This window comes from Neodiprion pinetum, chromosome 2, assembly GCF_021155775.2.
Source record: "Neodiprion pinetum isolate iyNeoPine1 chromosome 2, iyNeoPine1.2, whole genome shotgun sequence".
Classification (NCBI taxonomy): Eukaryota; Metazoa; Arthropoda; class Insecta; order Hymenoptera; family Diprionidae; genus Neodiprion; species Neodiprion pinetum.
The window spans coordinates 28,087,043-28,113,152 of NC_060233.1; the positions used below are offsets into that span (position 1 = coordinate 28,087,043).

The 26,110-nt window shown below is 37.3% G+C and overlaps 2 protein-coding genes across 2 annotated transcripts; both read left to right on the plus strand.

Moving 5' to 3' along the window:
• The first annotated feature begins 3,080 nt into the window (after positions 1-3,080).
• Positions 3,081-25,976, plus strand: c12.2 (von Willebrand factor A domain-containing protein c12.2). Its single transcript, XM_046610601.1, has 19 exons — positions 3,081-3,553; positions 3,925-4,005; positions 4,131-4,540; positions 4,608-4,772; positions 17,465-17,623; positions 18,079-18,318; positions 18,432-18,641; positions 19,097-19,257; positions 19,368-19,650; positions 20,010-20,711; positions 20,988-21,368; positions 21,550-21,701; positions 21,877-22,306; positions 22,954-23,711; positions 23,944-24,254; positions 24,341-24,592; positions 24,687-25,081; positions 25,281-25,519; positions 25,673-25,976. Exons 1-19 carry the CDS (start codon positions 3,445-3,447, stop codon positions 25,782-25,784), a joined length of 5,550 nt encoding a protein of 1,849 aa, XP_046466557.1. The 5' UTR covers positions 3,081-3,444; the 3' UTR covers positions 25,785-25,976.
• Positions 10,223-11,774, plus strand: LOC124211495 (uncharacterized). The gene has a single exon (XM_046610603.2). The coding sequence runs from the start codon at positions 10,223-10,225 to the stop codon at positions 11,162-11,164; it is 942 nt and encodes a 313-aa protein (XP_046466559.1). The 3' UTR covers positions 11,165-11,774.
• Positions 25,977-26,110: the final 134 nt, after the last annotated feature.

A 26,110-nucleotide genomic window follows, 5' to 3' on the forward strand; every position in this document is an offset into this window, starting at 1 on the left:
AAATCATGGTTGCGTCACAGTGGAGACGAAGGACATTGACCTATTTTCCGGATTGCGTTTCACTAAAATATATTGCCGGAATTCCACTAATATCCACATTCATTGTCGTACAGGAACTCGCATTACGTATTGTCATCCCGCGTCCTTGTTCATAAACTTCTTCGTTTCATTTTTCTATCGCAATACGTAACGACTGGTATTCCTACACCGGTAAATTTGGTTTCGCATTTTTCACAATGTAGATAACCACGTCCGTTCAGTTTTTTACACGTACATACATTTGGTTGAATAGAACGTTACTTCATCCTCTGGACTTGGGGCGGTGTTTGTAGTCAAGCCTCATTAACAAGCTGTCAAAAGAACAGTTCGAGACCGACAAACTCATGCCTGAAGCGGAATTCGAACGCCGTGGGATGAGAATAAAACCCAACACATGTATATATATGAGGCATTCCACCCCGGGTCTGATTTTTACCGTGCCTAAAAATTTATAAACCCAAGTTTAGAACGAATAGCCTCAATCGATGGGCTTGAAATTTTTCTGATGGATTCTTTGTCAAGAATCGAAAATTTTGAGAACAGGATGGAAGTCGGCAAGCTTTTGGTTTAGAAGCTACAGGCGAAACACGTAATTAAAAAGTTAGAAAAATCGAATTGAATATACATTTCGGAAATACTAATTCATATTTAATTCGTTTTTTCTGGAAGCAGTACAAATCAAACCCGTCGTCCATAAATTTTAAAACTCACAATCAGTGGAAGATGTATATTTTTGTACACCCTACACTATACTTAAAAAATTTTTAAATCGTCGCTGGTGAGGGTCTTACGTAAGTCAGTTTAGTGTGGAATGCCTCATATACAATTTGGTAAATAGACGCACGATAAATCAACTGACAAAAATTAGTTGTGAATCAATTTTTCATGCGTTTCAGTCACGTGTAGATTATGTAATACGTATTTTTGCTAGTTGAGATTTTGTTAAGCATCGTGAACTACTGTTTTATTCCTTGGAAGGTTTGACAATAAACCATGAAAAAAATAGGAATATAGGCACCATGAAAAGGAAAATTTACTGAATTTGAAAACCCTGGTAATTGTTACTCGCTGTATGATTCGACCGTGATCCAATTTTTTTTCGTTACGTTATTTCACTAAAGTTCAATACAGCGCTACTGCTGATAAGTATAAATCGTGTAGTAAAACTTTGTTATCTCATGTCCGCGTGGTCTAGCTACAACTATGATAAACATCCGTAAAAGTGATCAGTGTGGGTAATAAGAATTGTGCCATTTTGAATGAGCTCTTTATCTGTAGTTGTAAAAAAATATAGTGCGTGATGAGTGGCAATAATTTTCTGAAATTAAAAAAAAAAAAACACATCTCTTAATGATCGATTTACTAGCTAAAAAGTTGTATATCTTCCATTCGGGACAGCGATTGCCTGAGAAAGGGACAACTTGTTTCGATGCCGGGTCTGATGTTGCATTATGTTTATTTTGCTGAATGATATTGTTCATACTTGATAGTTACGCGAAAGAAAACATCGATTGTTGTGTAAATGCTGAGCTCTGCTCCATTTTTCACCCCATGAAATAACGGTGAAAACATTCAGAAGTATTAATATCATAGTTTCTAAATTTTCACTTTTATATCAACAAGATCTTCTTAAGCGGTCTATACTTTTACCCTTTGGAGATAAACTTGGGCTTCCACAATAATACTAAAAATATCGGTAATGAGCATGTGATCTAAATTTAATTCAGTATTTTTAATTTACGATTATGTTTTTTTAAATTCCATACAACCACGGCTGTATGTACGTATTTTTATCAGGAAATTTCGTTCCAACCATGTCGTTTGACAGTTATACCTGTGCTCTGGAAAACATGTAATTAGTTATTTGAAATTATACCTTGTTTCAATGTATTGACATACTCTAGTGTTTCTGATGCTTAACAGGCTTGGCGATTTTTATACCAGGAAAAATTCTTTTTATCGAAATAAAAATTCACAAAAAAGTGGCTCAACGTGAAAACATCGACTTTTGAAACAATATTGTCATCGAGTTATCAATTGCATTAATAATTCAATTGTAACCATTTGATTTTCTATTAATTTTCTTCAATACGTACACATTACACGGTAAAGGATAACTGCTTTCATACCTAACTAAACCTTTCACAAGTGCAATGTTTTCAACAATACATATTTTCGCGTTTAGTCTTGGAAAGTAATATACAAACTGGTGACAATGAATGTTGTGCCACAAAAACTGACCAATTCGACCGATCTTATTATTGAAATATGAAACACAATGTAAAAATTATACATTTAATGTTTACGCGTAATCATACGATACGAAGGTATTGAATAAAGTGTTTTCATTCTCACGTCAATTCAATTTTGTAGAATATTGAAATACCTCCGCTAAAATTACGAGATTTACCTATCTACGAAACCTACTTTTGTTTGAAATTGTCTTGTTGTCAGTATTGAGTACTGATGTGGCCTTACTGCAGCACATACCTACATACTTCGTACGTACCTACTAATGTTACATTTTCTACAATATGAAATCATTCGTAAACGTAATAGGATGATTCAACCGTTAAAATATGGATCAATGAAAGTCTACTTCACGTCAAAGGGTGTATTAACAGTTTGGTTCCACGATACAATAAATACTGCATAATACGATGTTAATATTAAGTCATGGTTATCGCACGGAAGTTCACTCAACTTCGAGATGTCGGTGAACCGTGATGAAGCGCTTCTGTGGTTTTTTCGCAGTTTTTTAGACACTCGGAACGCTTCGAAACTACAGCCTTGACTGTAACTTTCATTTCAACAAATACTCCGTCGTTGACTGAAGAATATAACTCAGTTCAACACCTTCGTAATCTTATTTGAAAATCGCTGACTCAAACAGTTGAAGTTTCAAAGTTACCGTAAGTTTAATCAAACGATGCTAAGCGGGCAACAAATAAATGATTGTAGTTTTATCGAATGTTCAGAGATGGCAGCACCATTCTCGACTGTGATTGCACAATGACAGCACATTACATTACTGCTACCTAATCACTCGCCATCTGAATTCTGAATCTAATCTGAAACATGTGCACGAGCGGCGCAGCGATTAGTTACGTTAGACGGACTTTTAATTTTGTTCGAATTAGGTGACCTTCGGACTTGGTATGGCGTTGTTATAACGGACTTCGTGAGAAAGATTAGAAATAACTAGTCCATGTCTAAATGTCATAATGAGTTAGCTTTTCATCGGTGATTTTCATGAGCAGGTTATATTTTGTCAGAATACCAATGTTGTGAAAGAGTGTTCGGTGATTGTCGACCGCTAATATTTGTGTAAAGAGTGCATAGTCTGATAAACGAAACTACGTAACAAGTCGTATTAGGGTTATAACAGTTTTAGGATATGTTAAGATGTTCAGATCAAGGTACTGTCATCGTGGTTTGTCGGCTGTAAATAGAGTCCTTGATCGAACCAGAAACATCGACCATAACCTCGCATCTTTTATTCGCTGTAAATCCGGTAAGTCTCGATGTTTCATTCATCATTTGTTTCGTTTACAGAACGCTGATCAACTGATAAACAACGTGCAACGTGTTGGTCGTTCTGTCAACTTGCGGACGATGAACATTGCATTTCGTGTCACTTTGCAATTGGTCTCAAAATTGTAATCGCAAACTGTCCGCTTTGGAAAATTAATTCCAGTTTCAAAATATCAGATGTTAACTGTTCGATGATTTATTACAATTAATAGTAATTCTTGATAATTATCATTGTTAGTACCTGCAGAGGGATATTACTTTTGCAGGCATTAATAACCGAATGTATGTAATTTTTCAACTCGATTTTGATACATAATTCTTGTCTGTACCTTCGTTATTTTCATGTTCTAGGCAATACCGTTGTGACAATCGGACAAGTTTCCAAGCAAGTAAAACCTGGTTTGAATCCTGAGTACGTTCCACAAAAATATCGTAAGTTCAAGCAATTTTTATTTGCTAATTTATACAGCATTTGTTAGGAGTGATTTTTTTTCATTCTTTAAGCTTGAAGAACTGATTCCAGAATAAATTTTGGTGTTTTTGTCTGGTTTACTCAGTAATTGGGGAATCGAGTCAAGAAGAATTACGACATCTGAAATGGATGCTTCAAAAGGATCTGTTAGGACAGGACATATTTTTGGTCGGTGGTCCAGGCCCAAGAAGGCGCACCTTGGCTCTGGCGTATCTGGAGCTGACGGGAAGAGAGGCCGAGTTCATATCTTTATCTCGAGATACAACGGAGGCAGACCTGAAACAGCGTAGAGAAATCGAGCGCGGGACTGCCAACTACAAGGATCAGGGAGCAGTAAGAGCCGCCGTCAACGGCAGAGTCCTAATTTTGGAGGGTGTGGAAAAGGCCGAAAGAAATGTTCTTCCAGTTTTGAATAATCTGCTTGAGAATCGCGAGATGCACTTAGAAGATGGTAGATTCCTCGTCCCTGCTTCGCGGTACGATAAGCTTCTGCAGGTAAATTCAAAATTTCATGTGTGCATTTTTCGTGTGAGGATCTAAGACCTGTCAATGATTTACGTAGAATCATACTAAAGAGGAATTGGATTCTTGGAGGCTTGTACGTGTCAGCGAAGACTTTCGAGTCGTTGCCCTTGGTCTACCTTCCTCTCGGTATCCTGGACATCCCCTTGATCCACCACTGAGATCACGATTCCAAGCTCGACACATTCCTCAAACTTCATTTAAGGTGAGTTTTTTTACTGAAATATTTTACCCATTCAGACTTGAAACTCTTCAGATTTTGTGGAATCGCATTATGTTTTTATGCCTAGAAGTAGCGAAGGAATTACTTTTATACTCAGATTTTTTATTTTCCGTCCTTCCTTATACGACGAATGATTGAAAAGTTTCAAAGGTTTTAACCTCCTCATTTCTAAATGCTCTGTGTTCTAATTAAAAAAATTTCAATCATAAAGATTGATAAATATTGAAAATATTCTGATTCCTTAATTTTGTCGGTTGACTGTGCATTAAAAATTTTTAATTACTTGGAACGACAATTTAAATTGATATAACGATTCATATTCTATAAATGTGTGAAAGCACATAATATAGTGCTAGAAAAAAGGGTGTATTTTACACGAATTATAAAAATAATTAAACTCAAAATACATCGCTTAATGCTTTGAGTCGCACATTATTGTGCTGAGTCAATTTTCATAACTAGATAGTATTCCATGGTTTTTGAGGTTGCTGATTATGAATCTGAAATCAATTTGCAAAAATTCAAGATGGCAGATCCAATATGGCGGACAATAATTTAAAATTGATCAAATTCGGTCAAAAAAACTTTATGCGGGGGTTTTAGGGGTCGTTGATTGGATTCGCCATACTGAATTTTCAAAATTGGATATCAGATTCGTAATTCAAAAGCTCTGGATAGAGTTTGTTTCTCCCGATTCAATTTAAAAACAAGTTTTCGTCCGCCATACTAGATCCGCCATCTTGAATTTTTTAAATCTGATTTCAGATTCTTAATAAGCGATCCTAAAATTTATAAATTAAGTACAACATTCATATGTGTAGAGGGTTAACTTTCTCGGAAATGAATTATGCCTTCAATTTACATGATTTTTTACAATCAATTTGTTTGTAACAATAATATCCTACATTACATCGCAATAATTACTCTAGAGTATTGAGAATCTGTTAGTATACTACCAGAAATAGCAAAAAACTGCAAAGAAATATGTTGAAAGAATACTCAGCGCTATGACTTAAAGGGTTAAACTGTGGGATTTTTATATCGCAACATCAAGTTAACAAGGGTAAAAAAAAATGTAAACCAATCAAATTTCATAATTAAATATGATAAACAAGATATGCTGGATCCCAAATTTGAAGCGTTGACTTTATTCTGGGCGTGATTCGTGATGTACGTTGATTAACTTTACCGAATACTATTCATCGTTTACAAACGTGAGAGAACGATTTGAATATCAGCCGAAATGTAATTGGAAAAGTTGACTAATTGCTGCGAAGAAAATACGATTTGTTTAAATAGCATTTATATATGTATACATACAGTCTGTGAATAACTTTAGGGATTGGTATACTATAAGGGGCCGAGCAATTTCATTAAAAGTTCGTTTAGTTTATTCGCAATCGCGACTTGAAGTCCTAGAATTGTAGAAATCTCAATCAACTATATTGCCTGATTCCATCAAGCACAAAGCCCCTTGAAAATAACTCTCATTAGCAGCTAATATCTAGGAAACACGAATGCGTTATCTACAAATATATAGATGGTTATAAATATCTCTCACCGAATTCAGCCTGCAGTAGTATTTCTGCAATCAAATTCGCATATTGGCATTATATCTATCGTAAATTAAAAAAAAAATATGAACTCAAGTCATTATATTCAATTGGTAATTCTAATACCAAACCAAATTTCGTCATTATAATAGAAAGGGGGGAAAGAATCAAAAAAAAAAAAAAAATCGAAAATTTTTTTGAAGCTAAATGAACGAATAATAAAGTTGCTGCATCTATTTCGCAAGCGTCGATCACCGGAATGTTTTGTCAACTTGTATCGCACGTTTTGAAGAGGGACTACAGTTGCCGCTAGTGGGTATAACAATAAAGTAATTAGATGCTGTCGTTTGGCGACAAGTGTTATTTTTCAACCCTCTACCCGGCCGTACGGAGTTTCAGGCACGCCAACGGCGACAAAACCCTTAAGAAGCTGTACGTGTCACATCAAGTATAACAGTCTCATAATAACTTTATTTCGTACCCCGCCGTGATCTGAATTGCCGGATCATTTTTTAATTTACCCAACGATTCTTAGCGCCTCTGTGACGGAACTATTGCCTTTTTGTCGATCGACAAAAGTCCTTTCCCGATGTATTGTCAAAATACCCGTAGTGAAAACTGTCGGCAAGGTGTAATAAATGAACGTAAGAATAACGATCAGATGAATGAAAAATTTGAAATAATTATTATATGGTATTTTTTCTACAATTCGTTAAAAAAAAACGAAGCTCATCATGAACCTGAACGAATTGCAAAGAATTTAAAACAAATAACATACGATTGATGAAGTTCTATTAAACGATTGCGTTCATTATTGAAACGTTTGTCGGCGCAAAGTGTATCTGAAAAAAAGACAATTTCGGACGTGGAAAAAAGCTGGAAAATTCAGGTCATTTCACAATTTAAAATCAATGGTAACCCTGGTCCATGTATACACTGAATAAAATTTCATTTGTCATAGTAACTAGAAAAATTCAGTAAAACAGGTATAATTAAAAAACTGTTTAAATATTGTTGGAATTACGAAAAACGAGGTACGCCTAACCATTTTGCGCTATCGTCGATCCTTTTTTGGTTATTGCAACGCAAAATCAGTTTGCTCGGTTTACTCTACTTTTTTAGTTAAACAAGGCTTTAACGTCAATTTATTGTTGCACAAGCATTAAATTTTCGCAACAGTTACAAGAATATATAGTAACAGCGATCGTAATGAGAAAGAACAGTAACGGATACCAGACTTTCCGGTAACAGCTAGAAAACTAATTTTCATTTTCTACCTAGAACTATATTTTTCGATTGTTATAAAAAATGAAAATAGTCAAAGACTGAGCGGTAACCGGAACTAAAAATTTCTCCGATTAATTTTTCTGGGCCAAGGGTGATCACCGATCGCCCCTCTTCAGCGCTGTATAAACTTTTTCAGTCTGCGTTCCCGTGCGATCTCCTCTACTTCCGTCCGGGCGAATCGGGAGAATTTACCGCTCGGTTAGGCGGCGAAGATAAGGCGAAGGGGAAACTAGGGTTACGGTAAGTTGGACCGAAGGTAGGGGAGGGTAGGGAGGTTTAACATACCCCATTGGGGGTGGTTGTCGGAAAGTACATAAGCCGATCCCGCGTCAGAGCGACGGTCACAGACGTCGCGGCCGTGATCGCGTGCCTCCCGGTAACCGTCGTCGCGACGGAGGGATCTCCTCGCGGTATGACATCGTCTCTTCAGTTCCTCCGCCGTCGTTGACTGACGACAATAGTACAATATCCAGTTCCGTTTACCGGCGTAGAAAAGCGCGTAAAACCGAGTCGATACACGAGCCTTGAGTGTTGTTGTTGTCTGTTGTTTTTTTTTTTTTTGGTTTTTTGTTTTTTGTTTTTTTTTTAACCCTCTTTCCATTTTCTACCTTTTTAAATTGCCCAATTTTTTTTTGTCACTCTTGATTTTTTTTGTTTTATTTTTTTGAATCTCTCACAACGACGCAGCAGAAAACACAGCTATATTTTGAGAAGAGGAGGGGGACTGTGTATAGCAAGAACGTTTTGTTTTTATTTCGAATTGTGTAAAACGAATCCGTTTAATCTGAAGGAAAAGAAAAATCGAAGAATAAAATGCGGTTAAAACACGAATAAACGCGAATCTAATAAAGAAGTAAAAAATTGATGTTCATTTTCGATGGTTTTTGTGGAATTAATGGTTATAAGCTCTGTGTATCATTATGGTTTGTCATCGAGTTGGACTTGTTTTGTGGATTATGAGTTGGGACTTTGGAAGTTTTGAAATATGTATCTTAACGTAAACGTTGTTTTGAAAAGAATTTTGACATGCCGATTTTGTGAGTTCATTTTAGTTGATGGAGAATATTAATTACAAGAAAAATTATTTCTACTCGCGTGGATTTTTCATTGCTCTTCTTAATTTTCTGTTCAGCCGAAATTGGTCCTGAAAAGTCTTAATTTTTTCATCCGCAAACCGTAAACGTATTGTAATGAAGAACTAAATATTTAAATTGTTACTCCAAAAACATACCCTGTCGCGTAAAATTTATCTAAAAGCGCCAGTGCAGGTTATATAATTACTTACCAAAAAAGAATAACTTATACAAAGTCACATTCTCATCGTTTGGTCTTTGCACAGCGACAATTTTTGAGCTTCATAAAGAAAAATTATTTTCTTCCAGTCTGTCGTGTGAACTAAGTTCAGAATCACTATGAATTAACACCTTGGGCGGCAAGAAGAATTTTATTGTCTGTCCCCGAAGCGCGGAAAGACAAAGTATTTCTATTATAATGAAACGTAACATCTAAGGATATGGTCGCGAATTATGAATTCAAGGTCAAAATTAAACAATTCAAAATCGCGGATCCAGTATAACGGATCAAAAGTCAAAATTAATTTAATTCGAATGAAAATCCGCACTCAGGAGTTTTCGAGATCGCTGCTTACGAATCTCCACTCAAAATTTCAAAACTCAAATAGTTTGATAAACTATGGTGGACTAAAATGGAAAACTGATTACTCGTGACACGCCATGAGAAGAAAAGTATTTTTGAGCCACTATATTTGATCCACTATTTGAAGTTTCTTCATTTTGGCTTGCACATTCTGGGACGCATAAAACCTCTGAGATTTCATCCCAACTATTTCACGTTTTCAGCGGCCTCAAAAACCCCCCGAGTACCGATTTTCATCCGATTTTCAAACAATTTTTCATTTTGGTCCACGATAGTGGATTCACCATTTTAAATTCCTTAATTTCAAGGGTAGATTAATAAAGAGCGACCTCGAAAACCCCTGAGTACCAAATTGTGCGAAAATCGTTCGTGGCAATTACAAAATAAACAATGTGCGCCGCACGTCGTCTGCCGTTCAAGGGATTAAGCTACGTTTAAATGATCGAACGTCAATAAGTCGAATGATAGCGAGAGAAAACTGAAAGAACGAACGTTGTTCGTGAAAATTATTCGTGTGACGTGGTTGTCACGAGATTGCAAAACAATTTTTGGCCAGATTTCTACTATAAATTCTCCAATTTTACTCATTCAATCAAAAGATTCTGAAAACAAATATTATAGCTGAAGATAATGTTCCACCTCACTGGTGTCCTAGGTTTATTTTGCAAGAGACGAGAAAATCCAAAGTTCAAGAATCCAATAGACATAGATGGATAGATATGGATAATTTATTTTGGTGTGCTCCGGGTTACGAAAAACCTCCACCACTTAGTGTGCCTTCTCAAATGACAATTGGCGAATAAGTTGCCAAAACCAGAGCGAAAGAATCGTCCTCACATTCTGTAATCAGACCAAAAACCAAAGACATTTCCAGTTCATCTCACCCTCCGTTTGTACCATCGATCGACCAACGCCGCGGATGAAATGTCGTTAAAAATGCCTGCCATCTGGTCATCCTCAGAGCGACCGATTTCCGTGCGAACAGTTTGGGTAGACGGAGTTCGTCACGCGATATTATCGCCGGACGATCCTCTGGTTCAGAGCCACGCGAGTCTGCGAACCCGTCAGCGTTCCCGCCCGACGACATCCAGGAGCGTAAACTACCGGGACCAGGACTACTTTCCGGAAGTGAACGACCTCCGGGAGTGTCTGGTGAAACTGCGAGTGGTCGTCGACCGAAACGATCTACCATCGGCGCCGTGTTCGGGGTCTAATTTGCTCCTGCCGAAGGACGAGGAACGGGGTGCGACTTCCGGTACCCCGGATCCGAAGTCACCGAGGGTCTCGAGAGGCGTCGAGAACCGGAAGAAGCGGAGCGACTCGGTCTGCACGGTCCTCGGAGACCCGGAAGGCGGTTCTTGGTTACCGGAAATTCAGGATAACTCGCTGTCCGAGCGTGTTTTGCAGTGGCTCGATCTGTCGGGACGCGGTGGTGACTATCGGAAGGACGAGACGCGCAAGAGTTCACCGGAAGTTGCGACTCGCAGACGAGGAAGCTCGGCCGTTATACCAAAGGAGAGGATCATCGTGCAGAATTACACGCTTCGGACGAACGTCGAGGAGGTAGGAGAGAGGAACAAGGGGGGGACGCCGATCCCGGTTAATCGGGACAATTGTCGGCGTGAAATCTGCGCATCTCCAGGACCGGAAGTCCCGGTTGTTCGCTCCTACTTTCTCGATCGTTTGACGAACTCTTCGGGGAAGAATATCGAGGAGTCGATGCCGGTTGAAGGAGAGGCTCGGAACAAGCAGAGCCTGTGGTCTCCGCCAAGGAAACCGCAGCTTCATATATTCATGCCGACTTTGTCACCGAGTGAGAAAATTCTCTCCTCCATTGAGTCTCTCTACGAGCAGCGGAGGCCGGGTCAAGAGTCTTGAGCTTTTTAATTTCTTTTAGTCGCTAAGGAGAGCCTTAAGGATAGTGATGATAGTGGCGATAATAAATAGGAGAGTACAAGGAGAGACATCGATCACTTGTGATATGAGAGAAAGTGTGTGTTACGATTTAATTCGTTGTATAGTTGTAGATACATCATCTTCTTTACACATCTTTATAGCCACAACGGAAAGTTTCGCAACAGTTTCGGCTGTTTGATATACTTGATTACAGTGGCGAATGAGCCTCGAGTTTGGAGAAACTTGATACCCTTTGCGACCCACTCGCAAGAATATGCTTCGAAGCCTTCGTGTTCGGGGAATGTATATCGACTCTACTTTCTCTCTTTCTCTCGCTCTCTCGCTTTGTATGACTATGGCTTCTTTATCCCGTTCTCCGTCAACGCTTTGGTGGATTCATGGTTGCAGCTATACTTCCGGCGCATTTAAATACCCCGTTATTATAGACTGAGAAACTGAACCAAAAGTCAATTATGTACACCGTGATGTTCGTCGTTTGTGCGAAGAGGATATCGTAATTGCGACGCGTCACGCTTTACGTTTAATTTTTTATCAATCAAATGTCCGCGATGCGCTGCAGATACGTCAATTCGGAATTTCGTCAGAATCGTCGTCAAGGTAAATTTATACTCCTATATCGCACACTTTATTCGTTAAGAAGGTTGGTGAGCAGGATAAATTTGATAACTTTTTTTTTAATTCAATTACGAGATAGTCGAACATTGAGAATTCATCAAATTTATGTACACTGAGAAAAATTTCATTTCTTGTAGTAACTAGAAAAATTGAGTAAAACGGGTATCGTTAAAAAAACTGTATGAATATCGTTGGAATTACGAAAAACGAGGTACGCCTAACCATTTTGCGCTATTGTCGATCCTTTTTTGGTAATTGCAACGCAAAATCAGTTTTTTCGGTTCACTGTACTTTTATAGTTAAATAAGGCTTTAACGTCAATTTATTGTTGCACAATCATTAAATTTTCGCAACAGTTACAAGAAAATATAGTAACAGCGATCGTAATGAGAAAGAATAGTAACGGATACTAGACTTTCCGGTAACAGCTACAAAACTAATTTTCATTTTATACACAGAACTGTATTTTTCGATTGTGGTAAAAAATGAAAATAGTTAAGGATTGACCAGAACTAAAAATTTCCCTGTGTACATATTCGGAAGTTGAAATGATTTTCGTGAAAAATCAAGAAACAAAAGTACCTAAGAAAATTATATAATATCGTTCTAAGGTATGTCAAAATCTAGTATCTAGAATCTTGTGATTTCAATTCACAATGACTTACTTTGTTGGCAAAACTATTTTCCACAAATTCATTGAAACAGGTTTTTTTCATCAATAGTAAATTAAATTCTGCTTATTTTTCAGTGGAAATTGTTATACACGTGCTTTTTTGAAATATCGAATGTTTATCAATACCAATATGATACAAAAAGTTACTTCTGGTAGAAATTAAACGAACTTTAAATTGATTTGAAATGAAAAGTCTACATTTTGCCTCTGGTTTATAATTTTTATATTTTTTGTTTCCTTCATTTTTACGAAAATCTTCACAGCTTAGTTCTTGTGATTTTGATTAATCTTTACTACGCGACTATCTTGTAATGAAATATGCGAAAAAGTATTGATTCGTGACTTACCAACCTCCGCACAAATTTTTTTCTCCGAAAAGTCGAAGTTCTTATTCAATTTTACGTAACCCAACACCGAGTGTCGTCTCGTTTCAAACGTTCATTGGAAGTTAACAGAGCCTTCAATTTTTCTGATGAATGTCTGAGAATTGCGTGAGTAAAGTGAAAAATATACTTACAATTAATTTCTTGACGCGCGCGTATAATCTTTCATTTCCGCAATAAATGCTTGCGGTATTTATAATACATGACCACGTTGCCTGCAGTGAATGAGAAATCCCTTGAATATAAATTAAACCTGGTCTGATTATACTGTTTAATTCTAAAGTCGACAGGCGCTTTTACCTTCTTCTTTTCATAAACCTTTCAGACTAATCACTTTTCTAACACTTTCACAACTTGTGCTTGTATTCGCAGAAATAAATGTGTAATCTGGGACGGAAGTTGGACGCATCGTTTTATCGACTAGGCATATGTATTTCTAACCCTGTATCTGCTAATTAACAATTGCCAGGAATCAATAATTGATTTTGAACACCGAAGCTTAACCGGTATGTACTTCGAATAAACTGTAATCTTGGATATCTTTTTTGTGTTTAGCACACGCGTGATAAATTGTCGATCTTCGGGATAATTGCAAAAAGTCTCCCGGGATCTCGTCGCTCCTACATACTTTCAACTTAACTGTCCGTCATGATGTTTTAACGAATACACCGAAACGTTTCATCGTTTTTCATTTTCGATACTGTTATATACCGCACTTATTATTAATAAGTTTTGGATCGTTTCTCACAATATTTCATAACTGAAAACAAAATGTATCCAACGTTTTTGTTTTATCTTTTACAAAACTATTTTACCTGAATAATAGGTTTGAAAGAACAACTTCCTAGAGACGTTCATGCGAGTCTCGACTTGTTAGATAATTGGTTTTCATTGAACCGGATCGTTTTCAATACGACTAACTTCCGTTCGAACGAAATAAAAATTATCCGGTTCGACTCGTATTTTCGAAAGATCCTAATCAAAAGATGTATAATTTTTGGGGTTCAAGTTCTTCGAGTTCACGTCAAGTTTATTTATATCCACGAAACCTGCACCCTGCAATGTCAGGGTAGAAGATATAAGTTTAGCGGGAGTCGATCAATTCCATTTTCGACTCGTTAGAGAATGAAACAGACTAACGATAAATCGTAATCTCTTTCACGCGTGGATTAATTACAACGATGTGAAAATGCGTTTTTCGATGTTCGTGAGGCAAATACTACGTATTATCTTTGACACACTGAGAAAAATGTCATTTGTTGCAATAACTAGAAAAATTCGGTAAAACAGGTATCGTTAAAAAAATTGTTTGAATATTGTTGGAATTACGAAAAACGAGGTACGCCTAACCATTTTGCGCTATCGTCGATCCTTTTTTTGGTAATTGCGACGCAAAATCAGTTTGTGAGGTTTAGTAACAGCTAGAAAACTAATTTTCATTTTCTACCTAGAACTATATTTTTCGATTGTGGTAAAAATTTCTCTCAGCGCAGTTCACCGTACAACTGCCGATGTTGTTGCTTAAAGCTTTCCAGTTTTCTTCGTGACCTAAAGTGGAAAGCTACGTGTGTATTTATATGTATTATTTTATTCTCATGGCAACGTCGAAGCAGTGAAACCAATATATCACAAGTTAAGGTACGTCTCACGCACTGCTGCAGTAGACGAGCTAAAGACCGAATTCTCACGCAACATTTGTCGCTACTTTTCGTTCTTTGGTTCGCATCGCTGGCTACGACGCTTAAAGTAATCGGTAACTGAGTTTCGAGCTTGCTATTTAGTGTTTATTTAAAAAATGAAAGCTGCAATTGACCTTTCGGAAAATAATACACAACTTTTAGACAAAGTAAAAGGTTTCTCTCGCAGTACCTTGATTCCACGACTTCATATATGATATGTTAAGCAAATGTCCTCAAATACGAACTTTGTTGGCCTTAAATTTTGTGGATACTATTTTCTTACTTATCTCGCAGTGTTGTCAATTTTATAATCTTGCCTCACGTTTGGTTTAAGCAATTTGTTTTTAATTTACCTGCTCTGTGATCATCTTTTTTTTTCATAAGGGGTGGCGATGAAGTTCCGAATTTAAAAAGTTCCGAAAGCGCTTAATCCCGAATTATTTAGTGGCGCAACTTGAAGTAAAGAAATCAAACTTTGAAGAAACAACAAAGTTTCGATTGATCGGAAACCCGGCGTCTCAAAGTTTAGAATTTATACTGAAGAATATGCGATTTTTGAAATTTTCGACCAACTTTTCATCGAAATTTTCATTATTCATGTTCTAACTAAACTATATCATGCGATCACAAATGACAAATCACTGAATATTTCGCATTTCAATTATCCTGATCATATTGTAAACTTTTGATTTATTAGCAACGAGAAAATAATTGGCTACTTTGAAATTGTTGCTCTGATCTATGTCTACGGCTTCGTGATAGTATTTTTTTCTCATGTAATATAGTGTGACGTGGAAAAAAGTAAAAGATAAAATTAGAAGGGATAATGCGACGTATAACTTTGCCATACCGTGATAACGTTGATTCAGGATAAATTGTTATCCGACACCCGGACGCCCGTCGTCTTCGCTGAGCTTACGATAATGTCGCTTTTTTACTTCTTTTTTTTTTCTCTATCTACTCTTCATTACCTTTTTCACGGATCGCAACGTCTTCGTCGTGCGTGATAAGATGTCGCTGGAATAAATTGACCTCGTTCAAAGCTCGTAGCAAATCGCATTTTCTCATTTCTTTTTCATCGCGGAATTCACACTCTAGTCACGTTTTATTATTTCCACCGGGATTGCTGGTAGATGTACGAATTAACCCTGTAGAGTAATTCGGGCGTTGGATGTCGTCTGTTCAGAATACCGGCATAATTTCAGAATTCTAACGTCTGCGGAAATAAATTTTCTACTTCCGCCTGTATCTCAAGAAAATTATTACTCTACGTGTCTTTGCTTAGCTGCATGTCGCGTGATTCAGGGTAGAAATTGTGCTCAATGTTTCTAAGTAGAAAATATGTACAGGTAAGACTTTGATACACTTTGCAATTGCTAAACGCGTTCAACTTCCAACCTCGTTTCCACGGTGACATATTTTTATCTCCATTACTCTTTCAAAATAGTTTTAAAACTTTGTCCATCCACTCGGTAACTTGAAATTATTTTTAAATAATGGTAATAATAATAATAATAATAATATTGATAACAAAAGAAAGAATAAATAACTTCGTGCTGAGTACAAGTCATTGTAATATACGTATCTAACTCGTATAGTTCAGTGCACATAAGAAACGTAAAAAGTTTTTAATTGCCAATTAGTTTTATCGATGCACGAAACAAATTCTGTATCATATAGATAGTCGCCTGATATGAACCTTTTAAAGTTATTGCAGTGTCTTTTTATAAAATAAACTTAAATCCAATATATTTAAAACAAAAATTCATCGCATCAATCTGGCGTCAGGTAGTTTTACATTCAGCTCACGATACAACATATACTTGGTCGTATTGTTGACTTGATGTTGCCTGCCGAAAATTGAGTCTTGAATAAAAAAAAAAAATAAAATAAAAACAAAACTTTTCACCAAGTATACGTACGTTATACGTTATGTACTCATTCGAATTGATTTATAAGTGAATGCCTGAAATAGAATATCTTGAATGTTTAGATATGAACGAGGAACGTGAATACGAAAGGGAAATTTGCAGGATTACAAAATCGTGGCGTTTCAATCACTTTTTTGCCACTGCAGTTTACTCTGCAGAGTAAATTTCTAGCAATTTTGTGAAATGCACTCCATTTGTACGAAGCCGGGAATTTACCCAGCGTGCAAACTGCATTTGGTCCAATTGAAACTTTGCGAATTGAATCGGAGGCATTCCGTTCGGATCGCGTGCGGATCGGTACTTGGCTAAAAGCTCTTCCACTCTACCCGGAAACCTACTCTTGATGTTAATCACCTCAGATTATTATCGTTTTCGACGCTAGCCAGCAGCATTCCACACACGGAATCACGAACTCGAAGAATACTATTCTAATACTGTTTCTAACTCAGTCGATTTCATCTTTGACCGTTTTAAATTGCACAGAGAAAGATTGCATTTCGTTATAGTTGCTATGAAATTCTAGTAGAATGTGTATCGTTACGATAATCGTTTGAACATTGTTCGAATTACAAGAAAATGTAGTATAACTGTAAATATTTAACGTAATTAATTAATTATACTTGTCAATGGTATAGTTTTTTGGTTAAATAAGGCTTTAAAATTAATTTATTGTTGCACGAGCGTCAAATTATCGCAATAGTTACAGGAATATATAATGCGAATGAGCATAAGAAAACAAAAAACAGTAACTCATACCGGATTCTCTGGTTTTGGTTACTAGATTATTTTCACTTTGTACCAGAACTATATTTTTCGATTATAGTAAAAAATGAAAATTTTCGATGACTGTATAGTGACCGCAACTAGAAATTTCTCTGGACGTCTGTATGAGATTAAATGGACAGTGATATGATTCTCTTGTCTGATACGATGGAAAGACAAAGTGAACAAAAATGAAGTCAACATATTTTGAATTACAGGATCAGTTGGAAAGTTTAAAGGCGATCGCTCCGGACGTCGATAGTGCGATATTGTCGCAGCTTTTGTCATGCTGCCATGCACTCGTCACCGACGACGCCGTCAATCTTGGGCTTCCAGATTTTCCATTAGACAATCTTTCGGCCGTCGCAAAAATTTTGGTGAGTAATTACGTCCAGTTTAGTCTGGATTCATCTCTCGATAATAATTTCCATCCCAATGAACATTTTATTTTTTTTACTTTTCAACACTTTTACTTTGAAGCAGATACTTGATGCAGGTCATTCATCTCACATCAAATGAACAAAAGATTTGATAGAAATTTTATAAACTGTTCTACTTTTATTCCATTAAATTTTATGGGCTCTCATTTATTGAGAATTTTATATATTCTTTTGAGTTTTTTCGTAACACGATATGACAAAGCCCTCATTTTGAGAGAATTTGACGAGATTTAAAAGATTTTGGGGACTGCATTGAGATTTCATAAAAAATAATACAAATTTGATAAAATGAGTGAATACCATTTTATAAATTTCACTAGCGATCACAAGATGTTCGAATTTTAGATTATGAATAAACAACATTTCGTTTATTTGAATTCTAATTCCTGCAGAATAGTTTTCCGGTTCTCGAACCATACGATGCTTTCTACAGTCTTTATCCCTACAAACTCTTCCTCGGCAAAGAAGGCAGAGACGCTGTAGAAGATATTCTGAAGACTTTTGGTTTACTGGACTCGTCAACTGCTAAGAAAAGATCAACAAATCTGCGAATTCTCAACTCAGAGATTACGAGTCACAATTCCGCTCAAGTTCGTCTAGAGAACAATCACTCCTCAGAATTGACTTTTGAGGTAAGTTAAGCTGTACAATTTACTGTCTCATTTCGTTACGCATTTGTTATTCTGAAATATTGATCATCATTTTTTGCAGGACAATTTCATTAATGCCTTATATTCCGTTACAGGTCCCAGCAGGTTCTGCAAAGAATCTAGTCGACACTCGATCTGAGTTTGTCGAAACAAATTACCAAAGCAATCTCTTAGCTCGAATGATGCGGTCGCACTTAGCCACTGATTTCTGCCTGATAGGGCCAAAGGGTTGCGGAAAATCTACAACAGTGAAAAGACTGGCGCAAATTTTGGGATATCAAATCGAACCCATTGTACTTTATCAGGCAAGAAGTTTAAATTCTTCATTGTAATCATTTCATCGAATTTGCCAATAATGTTCAACGTGTTTAAATGTTGCCCAAAATTTTCACCACTTATTTCTCCTTCAACCACCAATTTTTTAGAAATCTTCCGGAGTCTACATAGTTTTCTCTATTCTTTGTTTCATTAATCGATTCAAATTTTCATGATGTCAAGCTTATTTTTGGTAAGAGTTCACAAACATGATCAGATTTTTGATTACACAATTTTTATCATATGGTGCAATTTAAGATATTTCAGATTGATTTAAACTTAGATTCGGCAAAATAATGATCTAAAGAATATGTAACTATAACAAAACATACAAATCAATGCTTAAGTCATGTAAAATGTCTCACATCAGCATAGTAACGAGGCAAAATTTTATTCAGCAGCAAAAACTACCGTTTCAGGTTGAAAATGATAAATATTTTCTCAGGATATGACTTCTAGGGATCTCATCCAGCAACGGACTACACTGCCTAATGGCGACACGGTATGGATCGATTCTCCATTGGTTCAAGCAGCTCTGGACGGAAAGTTGGCCATCCTCGATGGAATTCATAGAATACATCCGAGTACGTTAGCCGTTGTGTATAGGTAAGTAGTATGCAGCTTGAACTGATAAAAAAAGCTACAGGTGTTCAGTCTTAACATCGTTTCTCTTTCGAAGAACCTAAGGATTGAGCAGAAGGTATATTTACTTTCAGACTAGTTCACGACCGAGAGCTTCAACTACATGATGGTAAGCGATTGATCAGGGCCGATCGCTACGAGGAGGTGAAGAAAGATGAGCAAAAATCTGATGAGGATCTTGCCAAGTCGGGAATATTCAAAATCCATCCTTCCTTTAGAATAATCGCATTAGCTGAACCCCCTGTACTCAACACCGCGTCCGGCCAGTGGTTAAACTCCGAGCTGCTCAGTTTGTTTTTGTTCCATGAAATGCGGCCTTTAGGCGAATCGGAAGAAATACATATAATAGAAGCAAAGGTATGTATTAGATTATTATGCGTTATCCTGTAACTCGTCTTTTGTCCACAAAATCAAGTGTCAATTATCGTTCAGGAGTTGAAAAAGTTTACAAAGTAGAGTCGAAGCTACCTCTGAGGAATTGCAATTTATTAGAAAGCTTAAACAAATTACTAAAATAGGTTCGAAAATGCGCGTTCTGAAATCCTGTTTTTGTCCTACACTGTATTTTACATCTACCAGCTTCTTTATTATTCGTTATACGTTACTGTATTTCACTTGTGCAGATTTAACAAATTCTTTTTTTCATGACATCTAGTTTATGAACAGGTTTATCAAGCTCATTCCTGTAAGCAGTTCCATATTTTATTATCTTTCAGTATGGCACGAGCAGCAAACCATTGCTTGACGTTGTGAAGCTGACACACAATCTAAGATCTTCATCGGATCCGACTCTGCAGTCTCTGGCTAGTTCGCTCAGCACTCGACAACTTCTCAGAATAGCGAATAGAATGCAAAAGTTCCGTGATGACAACGCTTATGATGCAGTGCAGAGGGCTTGTTTGGCTCGTTTTTTACCAGCAATACCGAAACAGGCCTTAGAAGATAGTCTAGCCGCTGTTGGTATCCAGACCTCGAAAAAAGAGACTCATTCTCTCACTGCTAAATGCGAAGTTATTGGTGATGTTGTCAAAATCGGCGAGACAACAGTGCAAAGGTACAAGACTGAAGCCTTGACCAAGGTTCCGGATGTGCTTTTTTACGACGTTCCACAGCATGTTGCACTGCTCGAGCATCTGCTCCAGGATTTTACACTTGGCGAAAATATACTCCTTGTGGGTAACCAGGGTGTTGGTAAAAATAAGATCATCGACCGGCTTCTGCAGCTGATGAACAGACCAAGGGAGTACATTCAGCTTCACAGGGATACTACTGTTCAAACTTTAACACTTCAGCCCATGGTCAAGGACGGTGTTGTTGTTTACGAAGACTCGCCGCTTGTTCAGGCTGTCAAACTTGGGCATGTGCTCGTTGTTGATGAAGCTGATAAGGCTCCGACTCACGTAACGTGCATTTTGAAGGTATACGTACAACCTTGCCTTAAATTAGTGAAAGTCAGAAAATTCGAATAAAACATCAAACTTCTCAATGTTGTATCTTATAATTACTATTTTTCATTCATTCAAAGAAGTCTGTTGCATATTATGTATGAATACAATCAAAATCGTGTGAAATCTAGATAAATTTAGTCTGTAAAGTTAAAAAATTCCAGGAAAGTTGAAAGAAAAAGATTTTGTGTAGATTCTACTCATGACTTTCTAAAAGTCGATCATTACAAACTTTGCTTTATTCAACAGACGTTGGTCGAGTCCGGTGAGATGATTTTATCAGATGGTCGCCGAATCGTGCCACCTCTTTCAATGGATAATACATCAGAAAAAATCATACGAATGCATCCAGATTTCCGTATGATAGTGTTAGCTAATCGCCCGGGATTTCCATTCTTGGGAAACGACTTCTTTGGAGCTCTTGGAGATCTCTTCAGCACACACTCCGTTGACAATCCTAGTATTGAAAGCGAAATTCAACTCCTAAAGAAGTACGGACCAGATGTTGAAGACAAGGTAATTCAGAAACTAGTCAAAGCCTTCGGTGAGCTCAGAAGCATGGCTGATCAAGGACTGGTTTCATATCCGTACTCTACACGAGAGGTAGTCAACATTGTCAAACACCTACAGGTATGAATCTCTGTTCATTTCTCATAACTTTTGGAATTTTGTGAAAATAATTTATTATTCATAGTCATTTTTATCCAGACTTTGATATGTCTTGATACGTATTTGACCAAAGTTTTCAAAATAAATTGCAAATAATTCTGGAGAAGCTTGGAAGTCATGTGAGTCCTGTTTTTTATTACAGAAATTCCCGAATGAATCACTGGGTACTGTGGTACGGAACGTATTCGACTTTGACAGATACACCCAGGAAGTTTTTGAGACTCTTGTTTCAGTCCTGCACAAGCATGGGATCCCACTAGGCACCAGTGCAAAGAACGTGGCTTTAGCTAAAGAGTAAGATTGGTATTTATTTACGAGGTGATGAATGTCCCATAAAATGACACGGTTAACATTAATTCTGTACAAAAGTAATTTTGTAAATTATAATTTTAAGAATAGTAATAGCAGTAAGCAATAAACATTTTTAAACATCATTAAGTCTCTAGCTTACTCTCCTTTTCCTCCACAGAATATCCCTCCCAGGAATAAAGTTTGCGGGAAGTTGGAGCATCGTTAATCGGCCAAAAACCCTTGCCGTTCAAGAACGCTTCGTCAAATATAAAGCTCCATCCTTCCCTGTTAGAAGAAATCACGTATTGGATCGAATCGAGGCAAGGTCAGCGTGGTTTACGGAACTTCAAAGCTACTGGACCGTTCCATTAAGCGAGACAGGGACTGTCGCTGCTTTGGCCATCAGCCCAGGCATAAAAGGGGATTCTTCTGATGATGTGATTCATGTTCTCACAGCGAATCCTCTCTCCATATTTAGTATGACTTCGCAATCGGAAAACATTAACGAAATTTCGATACAAGGAATGATCAGTCCGGCTCGTGGTAACAGGCCGCAGTTCACAATGACATCTGTCAACTCTGGAAACATTTTGGTGCACGAAGAAACTGTAAGTCTTAATTAAGTCATTTCATCAATCATTCTTACGAAAAAGTAATTTTTAACGGAGTGAGTAGCGTCAGGGAATTCCAGGAATTCCTTAACTGTCAGGTAATTCTCGCACAGTTAATAACGCTCCAAGGAAAATCTTGTAGTCTGTATGTACATACTACGTTATATATGGAAGGCGAATGCGTACAAATAAGTATGTATATACCTAAATCGAACTTGCGTTTTTGTTTATTCCATGAGAAATGTAAAATTTTACCAATTACCGAATACTTAAACGAACTCACATTCTTCAATATATTTTCCTGAATTAAACTAATGGCTAGATATAATTTTCTTTAATGCAAATACTGATGTATCTTCTTGAACTAATGTTCATTGATATGTTAGGTAATAGAGCATGGGCAAAATTAAATTAAATTTAAAAAAGGTTTAATGCTTCAGCTTACAATAAAGATGTGCGTACAATTTATTGAATTTGAATGAGAAAAGTGAGTTTGTTCGGTCAGGGTAGTTTAAATATACTCTGAAAAAAACAAATATATTTGTCAGGAAGTACGAGGAAATTTGATATGCTACTGGTACTAGACACCCAGAATTTCAATCCAGATAGTTCTTCACTTGATATGTGTGTTCTGGATTTTACAGTCCAATTCCGTTCTATCCGTGAACCCTGAGAGTGGAGCAGTCCGTACGTTGCAATTATCATCATTCCTTGAATCTGCGGGTGAAACTTTCTCTCGAGCTTTGGGAAGTGGTGGAAATTTGAGCTGGAAGCTTAAGACAGATTTAGTGCGTTCCGACGATAAATTAGTCTTCTTTGCCGCTAATGGAAATAAGCTTGAAGTCGTTGACTTGAAAACGATGAGTGCGTACTTGATCACCGTGCCATTCAACATAGACTCAATCGTTTTGTCGTCACCTGGTAAATGGCTAGTTCAGGATACTTCAAGTGGAAAATATGTGCTAGAAAAAACCTCCGAATCTTTGCCCTGTCCAAACGTACTCAAAGACGTTGACTTGACTGGTTTTGACGGTCAAAAGACAGGGTGGCTGCTCGGTGGAAGCTCGGAACAAATTGCGGACAGTATACTGAGTGAAGCTTTACAGCAGAAGATAGAATCCCCTAATAGATTGCTGGCAACTGATACAACCTACGCAACTATCGCCGTTGGATTTCCAGAGTTGGATAGCTCAAACGAACTTTATTACTGGCCACGGAATGGACGTGTCAGGGGATTCTCACCACCTATCGTGTCTAGTGGTGGTCAAATAATCAAAACAGTCTCCTCTGAACAAGTGCCGCCAGATGTACTCCCCGAAGGAAAAAAACAGCCTGGAATCACCGGCTATCTCGAGATCGTTGATGTTGGACTTCGCAAACTTCGTTACATACCGATACCGGAGTACGTGAGATATTCTTATACAGAATCAAAGTTGAACATTATATATTCTAGTAGCGATACAAAACGTTTTATTTTTCAAGACTCAGGAATTCGAAATTCCAAAACTGAAGTGCAATTTAAATTTCTGACATTTCATATATCTACACCACCAAAGAAATGGGTCTTATTGTTGGCGAATCTACTAATTTCTTCAACTTTTCTTTTTTTCTGATTGATTTTCCTTTTATTAAAGGCCAGCTAAAGTATCCGCAGTGACTCAGTGGCTCTATACTACCAACTTGCCAGTTTACGCAGCACCTACTTCGAATCAAGGTCTGGTCACGATAGATGCTGGTGGTTGTATCCGACTGTGGGAAACGTCGTTGCTTAATATTGAAAAATCACTGGGTGCATGGCGAAAGATGGTTGGCAGTGACGGTGAATACCTACAAATTACAAAGCAGAGAGACTCTGGGCTGGATGTGAGTGGGCCGAAGCATGGAAAACTTGATGACAAAAACGAACCACATGTTGGTGGCAATACTTGGGCTGGCGGAACCGGAGGTAAGTATTTATTGGCGGTTCAGTTTTATTTTCAATTGCAGATGATTAGTTAACGTTTATCTATTCGTATGTTACGAATTATTTAGGAAGAGATACAGCTGGGCTCGGTGGTAAAGGGGGTCCTTATCGTCTGGATGCTGGACATACCGTGCATCAGCTGAGTGATGAAGAGAAAAATGCAGTGCCTGAGCATGTAAAGAAGGCTGCACGTGAAATGGGACTTAAAGCATTCAAGCAGCGGCTAAAAGATATTCGAATGAGTGAATATGACCACAACCTTTACAGCCAGTTCAGCAACGCAGTTCATAAGGAAGTGAAAGCACTCAGGGTGATTCTGGGTAAGTTTGATTCGATGTGTAAAATGCTGAAATGGGAAAGGACGTCTGATGAATCGAATTATTCACTTCAATTATGGTTCTTGTACAATTTTAGGAAGTCTGCAGGCAAAGAGCAATGAGCGTCAGTGGTGCAGACATCAGACGTCGGGTGAATTGGATGACACTAAATTGATTGAAGGATTGACAGGAGAAAGGACTATATATAGACGAAGAGCTGAAAAAGAACCTGAAATTGGCGCCCCGCAGTTGAAGCCAAAGAGATTGAAACTAATTGTTGATGTTTCTGGTAGTATGTACAGATTCAACAGCTACGATGGTAGACTGGACCGAGAAATGGAGGCTTGTATCATGGTCATGGAGGCCTTTGATGGGTACGAAGGGAAATTCCAGTATGACATTATTGGTCACTCTGGAGACGATTATCATATCACTTTTGTTCATCATACTCAACCACCAACGGACAATAAACAGCGACTCGAGGTGATCAAGGTGAGTAAATTGTTTTCATTAAGGGAAGGTACCGAATGGAGCTTCATGTCAATTGACCTTTTCTTTTTCCATTAAAAATCTAGACAATCTCGTCGCTTTTGCAGTATATTTGTTATTTTAAGAATTATGGTATACAATTATATAAAGTTGAAGAGGCTGCAACATTAACATAATTTATTGTCGTTCTCGCATGTTTCAGACAATGCATGCACATTCTCAATTTTGCGCGTCCGGTGATCACACATTGGAAGCAACACAGCACGCCATATCATCCCTGGCAAAAGAAGATTCGGATGAATCCATCGTTGTCGTATTCTCCGATGCAAATTTAGAACGATATGGCATTCGACCTGAAAGATTTTCCAAAGTTCTGACGTCTAATACTGACATCAATGCTTACGCTATTTTCATTGGTTCTTTGGGAGACCAAGCTACAAGGTTCGATTTTAGTGAAATCAACTGCAGCATACAGAGCTATCACTTCCGATTTAAATTGTTTTCTGTTCTTTTTTGTTTTTACTATGTTCCGGCAATATCAGTAGCCACTTGAAATACACATCTGCACGTATACTTATGGTATATTGATTTCAGGTTGACGCAGAAGTTGCCCTCTGGCAAGGCGTTCATCTGCATGGATTTGAAGAACATACCCAAAATATTACAACAGATATTTGCTGCTTCTGTGTTGAGCACGGTTCGATAAAATATTTATCACAATGTTACCATTTATAATTTATTATCCTGCTGATATGAATATACTGTACATAATGCTTGTTATACCTAACGTGTGTGTACTGTACAGAAAACTGTATTTTTGCAAGATCTCGTCCACAATTACGTACTCAACATCAATTTTCATATATTTGCAATATTAATACTCAGTTTCAATTTTAAAGTTGAATTTAATTTATCAAGCTGATCACTTCAATTCAAATCAAACATTCTTAACGTACATGCGCATACGCATTTGTAGATAATTGGGGAAAGACTTTTTTCAGATGTAACCAATTGAATCTCTATACTGTGCCG

What these genes read in the sequence shown, in the direction of transcription:
- c12.2 (XM_046610601.1), top strand. Translation starts at nt 3,445, where the DNA reads ATGTTCAGATCAAGGTACTGTCATCGTGGTTTGTCGGCTGTAAATAGA. An exon ending in TACATATAATAGAAGCAAAG is followed by an intron (nt 19,651 to 20,009) that starts GTATGTATTAGA and finishes ATTATCTTTCAG; the next exon opens with TATGGCACGAGCAGCAAACC. An exon ending in TTTTGGTGCACGAAGAAACT is followed by an intron (nt 22,307 to 22,953) that starts GTAAGTCTTAAT and finishes TGGATTTTACAG; the next exon opens with TCCAATTCCGTTCTATCCGT.
- LOC124211495 (XM_046610603.2), top strand. Translation starts at nt 10,223, where the DNA reads ATGCCTGCCATCTGGTCATCCTCAGAGCGACCGATTTCCGTGCGAACA.